Raw genomic sequence first — 6937 nt, 5'->3', positions numbered from 1 at the left:
AACCTCAATCTTTTACTTTCAGACGTCTTTCCAGCTCTCTGGAGTTATTGGAATTCAAGGCTGCTTCATGCTTCAAACAAAGTGCTTGTTTCAGATGAGGGATGCAGTCAGACTGAACAGTTTTGAATTGTAGGTAAAGCAACATTCTGACAGTGACTCGCACTTTCTTTGAGCCTTGTGGAATTAAATGTTGCCGTTTCGCACCAACATGATTGGCACGACCGTCGTCCTCCTTTGCATCATAAAATGCCTTCAAAGTTCTTTCAATGTTTCTCACCCCTGATTTGTTTCACCACCTTAATACCACGCTGTTTAAATTCTGCTCCTCACCTCTCATAAGTAATGAATGAGGGCTAACTGTTCGTCTTGTGAAATCGTCTGTAGGCGCCTTGCTCAGGGGTGCAGTTGATGTGTGAAGAAAGAATCTGCTCCAAAAGTGCACTTCTCTCACCTTTAGGCCAGCTATTCTCAGTAAATGTTTCTAAATGCTTCTGTTAATATACTCTTCATCCCTGTTGCATCAATAAATTAACCAGTCTGCACAGATGAAAAAAAACAACAACAACAACCAAATAAAAACCGTATGTAGCTGAAGGGCTTCTCCTTTGAATACAAAACCCTCCACTCCATGCAAGTGAATGTCATATAACTTGCAAGTTAAAACAAAAACAAAAAAAGCCCAGTTTTCCCAGAAACTCCTTACACAACCAGCGAGGCAAGGTTTAATGTTGTTTTGACTGAATTGTAGTTATCAGTAGGCCACCGAGATGAGGCCCAATTAGCGCAGCATGCTATGACCTAAGCAGAGGTAATCACTGGGCGGAGGGCAGACTAAGGTAGAGGCGCGGATTTTCACTCGAAACAGAAAAAGTGAGGGATTCACAAAAGGACCTGGAGTCGTGGAGAGAGCAGCTAATGAGCCTACATGATTCACGCTTGGTCTCCCCCACAGAGAGCCTTGTCCTGGGCAGAGTGAAGGCATGCAAGTGTTTGCTCCGACACATTCCATGACGGAGCCTGTCAGAGCCAGGAGGGTGAAGGGGCGATTCGAAGTTTCACTTCTGAATGCTGAGTGAAGGAAAGTCTTCTGTCTCCTTAGAGTCTTAAATCAACCAGGAGACTGTGGACATGTCTCTATCAGTAAACAGGCTTTAGCCTTCACCCTTTAGAAATCCTTCTGATGTTCCAGAAAGCCTGTGAGAAAACATGACTAAGGTCTAAGGCATAATGCTTTAGAATATGACTATTGGAATAAAAGGCAACTGGCAATAAATCCTCTTTAAAAGAACTTTTCTGACAACTTTATATTGGACAAATTTAAATAATCTGTGCACATATTGTATGTAAAAACCTTTCTTTTACAGGGTTAAAGAGTAGAAGGTATTTCATGATTGATCTGCAATATCACCTTGTAATTAAAGGATTATATTTAGTGTTTTGTGTGAAGTTTGCATGTTCACAGGGTTTCTTCAGGCTTTCCTCCAACAGTCAAAAAAAAAAGACCGTGCAGTCCTGGAGAACTTGTGTGTGAAATGGATTGCAAAGGCGTCCGTCTGGCTAAAATGTAATAGATTGGGGTAACTTTCTAGAGAACTTTCCGTTCTTTTATCCAATGCATGTGTCCTGCATGCGATGCTGTTGCACAAAAACCCTCACTTTTGTAGTCAAGAACAGTCCATCGTGACTACCCCCATTTTACCAGCACTATAATTATTAACACCAGTGCAATTATTAACCTCAACTGAACTGGAATACAGGGTAACTCGTGTTTTTTTTCTATAGACCAGAAGCAAATTGTTGTCAGAATTACACCTGCCTAAGAGTTTGTGCGGGCTAACCCTTTAATGACAGGATTTAAACATTTTTTTTTTTATTGCAAATGTCATTATTTTATAAGACCTGTAAGAATGCGCTCGCTTTATTTTTGCTCTTCTATGTATTACCACAATTTAATTGATTTTGTGTATTGTTTCCTTTTTACTCCCTTTTCCTATTTTGGCAACAAAAAAACAAAAAAAAATAATAAAAAAAAATCACTTTCAATGTATATTCGACGGCAACACTCCAATCCTGAACGTATTGTATGTATGTACGTGTCGACGTCGACGTGAGGTCTGTCAAAAAAGAATAAAAAGAATAAAAATACCTCCAGTAGTTTATTAAAAATAGCTCCTCAATATTCCAGCTAGACTTTTAAACCCACCCGGCCTCTGATTGGCCGTCTGCCGGTCACGTGGCGAAGTGCAGTCAGTCGCCGTGCCGTGCCTCGAGCCAGCGCTGAGTGGAGCCTGTCTGCCAACAGCTTCAGCAGCGGCTCTAACTGGATCCTACTACACTCACTGACAATTAAAGGAGGCCCTTTTTTTTTTTCTTCTTTATTTTTCGAGGACTATTCTTCACCATGGGCGACAAAAAGAGCCCTACCAGGTAACGCGACCGGCTCGCCGGTCGATTCTTCGACTTGTTTTGCGCGTTTTCCGTGTGCGGGGCTCGGCGTTTGGATGCGTTTCTCTCACAAGAGGGATCGTTTCTCCCTTTTTTTTTTTTTTTTTTTTTTTTTTTTTTTTTTTTTTTTTTTTTTTTTTTTTTTTTTTTCCTCCTCTTCTCTTCTCGGTCGGTATGCCACAAGCTAAGCTAGAATAGTGCAGTCACTATGGCGGCTTCTCGCTCCCTTACAAAACCCCAGTCGCTTCGCGAGACAAAGGGAAATTTTTCGGAGGATACGCCTGGCATTCCCCGAAACGCTCTTCCTTCTCCGCGAAGCCTTTCGGAGGGTCAATGTCGAAATGGGCTTTGTTTGATGTCGGTTTTGGTCGGCGACGTGCTAAAGCGACATTTTTTTTTTTTTTAAAGCAACGCTTCGCCTTCGCCTGCTAGCCGCCTAGCTGGCGAGAGAGTCGGACGGTGTTTGGGGGGGAAAAGTCCGCCCGCTTCCCCGCTTGTGGAGATTTATTAACCGGGGGAGGAAGGAGCTTCTTACCCGCCGGGACTCGAACCCGATGTTAGTGACAACACCGCCACGCTTTCTACCGCGTTGAGTAGCTTTGTGTGTGTAATATATATATATAAATATATATATATATATATATATATATATATATATATATATATATTACACACCGGGTGATTTGTTTTGTCCTGATCTCTGTTCTTGTTTTTGTGTGTGTTTTTTTTTTTCATGAAATCGGTTGGGTGGTATTTCTACAAAACACACACACACAAAAAAACAACAACTAACTTGACCTTAACATTTATTTATTTATTTTTTTGAAAAGGCCGAAACGACAAGCCAAACAGACCGCTGACGACGGATACTGGGACTGTAGCGTCTGCACCTTCAGAAACACCGCCGAGGCTTTCAAATGCAGCATCTGCGATGTGAGGAAGGGCACATCCACCAGGTAACGTTGCGCTCCCTCCCCCTGTCTGTCCCCCTGTCTCCCCCTGTCTCTCCTTGTCTCTCTCTCGCTTCTGATCGTCTCGGTTTTTTTTTTTTTTTTTTCCCCCCCCCCCCTTCCCTTTTGCTCGCCGGGCTGCAGCAGCGTTGCATCGCAATTTCTGGGTTATGACAACTTTGATCGACAGCCTGTTTGTCTGGGAGCGAATGAGGACTTGTTGATGGACAATCTTGCCGATATCCCCGGTCGTTTTGTCTGGATTATTATCCTCATTTTATGCGACTGACGTTGCAATGCTTTTTATGCATTCGTCTAGGTAGGCTGGCTGGCTTGACTAGCCAGAGGAGGTGGGGGGGGGGGGGGGGGGGGAGGTTGTGGTGGTGGTGGGAGGTGTGGGAGGGGATGGGGTGGGGGAAGAGGGACCAGTACTTCATGATGGCTGTACAGCTAAACAGTGCATCAACATAGGAACGTTGAAAGCGCTGAGGTTTTTTTTGTGTTTTTTTTGTTTTGTTCATGGAGTGAAACAATATGTGTGTGTGTGTGTGTGTGTGTGTGTGTGTGTTTCACCTACCTGTAGGATTACAGAGGGTCTCCCAGTGGTCTTGTCAAGTCCAGATTTATTGTGCGAGAGGCTGATGGACAGTAAGGAAACGATGGTTGGTTTAAGGTTTCGGAAATTGGTTGAAATCGGCATTGGAGAGCGTTTCATGATGTGCGTTTTTGACATTTCTGTGTCCGTCAGACTCTTTTCGCGGGTGCCGTGTTGGTTAAAGAAATGTCATTTCATGCCCGACCTGGTGTGACACTGTGATAAGGTTCACCGTTGTTGTTGTTGTTGTTGTTGTTGTTGTTTTTTTAAACGTGTAAAAAATAATATTTTTGATTTTTACAAGATCAGTCCAAACATTTGTCAATGATTTTTTCGAAAGTCTGTTTCAAATGTGCTTTATTCACCAAGCTGTCAAGCGAACTCACTCGCTCTCAGCAACATACGTCTCCAGATTAATATCGGCGTTCGCCGTCACGGGGTTGTGTGTCCCAGGCATTTCCCATGATCGTATCTTACAATAAATGTTGTGGTGTCAGCGAAAGATGTCTTGGGGGTGGAGGGGGGACGGGGGGGGGGTTGGAGGGGGAAACTGAGATAAAAATCTTTGCATAACTTGAATGACGTGATGGGATTCCCTTTCAGTTTTGAGTCCGGCCGCCGCCTACTCTTTTCTCGTCAGGGGAATGTTTTTGATGACAAGTTGCGTGTGCCACGGTGCGCGTCTGCTCGCTCGTGTCATCGGCTACGCGATGAGAGTGCGAGACGGGTGAGTCATTTTGTGGGTTTGTTGTCAACACTCTTAACCTTTCTTGCCTGTGGTTTTACAATAAGTGGCTTGGGCTCGACGCCTCCTGGCACGTCGCAAAGTGGGGAAGAACGAACGCGCTTTAGGACACATTTACTGAGAATCCAAAAGCTTGAGCCGGGGTCTTATCTGTCTCCCCCCCCCCCCCTTATGATCTTTTCCCCCTGTAGCCAGTAGCTTAAGACCACAGCCGATGATGCAGGCTGAGCACGCCGCATGAAAGCAGGAAGCGGAGACGAGCACGTCGTAGCACACACACACACACACACACACACACACACACACACACACACACACACACCACCCCATCCATCCCCCCCCCCCCCCGTGCTTTGGCAACAGCCCGGTTGCCTCTGTTTGGTGAATGGGGGGGGGGGGGCACACGATGTCGCCGGAGCGGTTGTCGCACGTTCCCGTTTGATCTGAACAGTTTAACCTTTTCGATTAAATGCGCCCGTGTCGTGGCGGGGCGGGGCTGCCTCGTAATCCTAACGAGGGCTAATTAGCCGCCGTTTCTTCGCCGTTTTGACGTATCCCGGCAAAGCGCGGGAGTCGGCGAGACGCTCCGAGCGAAAAGATGCACACTCAAGGCTGCGCGTGGACGTTTGTCACGCTGCTTTTACCCGGGGCTCCGCTTTGAATGTGCGTTCGCGGGGTGCGAAAAGGCTCGCGCGGCGTGCGGGAGGGGGGGGGGAGGCACCGCCTTTGGAAGTCCGTTCCTTCCAAAAACCGCTCCTTCCGCACGCAGTCCCCGAATCCAGATGCGTGTCTCCGCGTCCCGGTCAGCTGGCCTCGACCGGGACGCGAGGAGAACACTGATGCCGCCAAAAGTTTTCGAGAGCATCGCGGCACCTCTTTCGACTTCTGAATAGGTGTTGTGTACCAACAGGTCGCGGTAAGCTGCGAAGTGAAAGACCAAATTAATACGTCCCGTCCCCTCGAGCTTCGCACATCAACCCCCCACCCCACCCCACCTCCCCCATCCCCTCTCACGGTCTCCGCTGAGGCACCAGCTGTTTCTACAGGTGTCGACGGGGCGCCCAGCTGGCACGCGCAGCGAACGGCGGCCGTGCGGCGGCTCGCACTTGGACGAGGCTTGAGTCGCAGCGAGCGGGGCGACTCGGGGCTGCGCGGCTCCGATTTGCGCTAACGGAGGCAAGAATGTGCGTTAACGAGAGCAAAACTCCGGCTGAGGCATCGGGATGCAGGGAGAGGCCCCCCGTCCTCCCCTCCCCCTCCGTCCTCCTCCCCCTCCAGCCCAGCGCAGCCTAACGAACCCGTTGACCCAGTCCGGCTCCGTGATGAAACACGATACCCGACTAGGCTAAATCTAGCCTCTGCCACTCCGGACTCTTAAACAAGAAAGCCCTCCGCTTTTTTCTTCTTCTTTTTTTTTTTTTTGCACCTGACCTCGCTGCTAATCTACAAGTCCAAGCAGCCCGAGTGTTCAGCCTCCGCGTTCAGCGCCCGCGTCTTTGGTAATTGGAGAAGGGCTCGTATTAGCATCCCCTCCGAGGCGGACGCTATCACATTTAAATGTCTCTGGCATCCGAACCCGATCGCTGTGCGAATGTGACACCGTGTCGCTGCACTTCAGTTTGCTTTGTGGCGGTGTTTGGTATGCACCTCCGGCAGCCCCGGGGCCCGGAGCAAAACCATTAGGAGCCCTCTAAAGTTGATTGATGGTGGGGATCACAGGAAGGCTTTTGAGGTACCTCAGTCTTTTGACTGCTCTGCTGTTATCTGTGCCCCGTTGCTCTGTAGTTAACCATTTCAAGTGGCTTTTATCTCTACTTTATGAAAAAATAAATTAAAAAACAACACAAAAAAAACCCACCCGGAATAAATGGGCGTCTCGCGTACGTTCACAAAATGCAAGAGTCGATTAAATCGATTAGTTAAATAGTCCGCGATTTAGTGAAGCTCGGACTGCGGCAAGGCCACACAACACCGGAGTATTACAACGAGGGGATCGGTCTTACAGGTTGACACGGCGTCTTCATAAAAAAACACTTTTAGAGCCGTCATTCGTGCAGGAGTCCAAACGAAGCAGCTTGTTCGCAGCGTTGCGTTGTTGGATCCGCGTGGAAATCCAATCAGACATTTTTGTCAGCTCGCCTCATCGAGCCCGAGTTGCTTCATAAAAGGAAATCCGACGTGTCGAAAAGAAGAAGTCTGGAC

The 6937-nt window shown here is 47.7% G+C and overlaps 1 protein-coding gene across 2 annotated transcripts in view; it reads left to right on the top strand.

The window, feature by feature from the left end:
* Positions 1 to 2273: 2273 nt before the first annotated feature.
* rybpb (RING1 and YY1 binding protein b) overlaps positions 2274 to 6937 on the top strand; it is a 17343-nt gene continuing 12679 nt past the window's right edge. The window contains exons 1-2 of one of the 2 annotated variants that reach the window (XM_069714556.1): positions 2274 to 2427; positions 3276 to 3401. In XM_069714556.1, the coding sequence (XP_069570657.1) occupies positions 2402 to 2427; positions 3276 to 3401 (152 nt within the window). In that variant the 5' untranslated portion in view covers positions 2274 to 2401. Of the gene's footprint in view, positions 2428 to 2623; positions 3002 to 3275; positions 3402 to 6937 lie in introns of those variants that run through there. The other variant, XM_069714564.1, reaches the window with a different exon arrangement.

Source organism: Brachyistius frenatus, unplaced genomic scaffold (assembly GCF_029030835.1).
Source record: "Brachyistius frenatus isolate BFR_SWC_R1_liver_20210118 unplaced genomic scaffold, ASM2903083v1 Contig_4, whole genome shotgun sequence".
Classification (NCBI taxonomy): Eukaryota; Metazoa; Chordata; class Actinopteri; family Embiotocidae; genus Brachyistius; species Brachyistius frenatus.
This window is presented reverse-complemented; position numbering and strand designations above follow the sequence as displayed.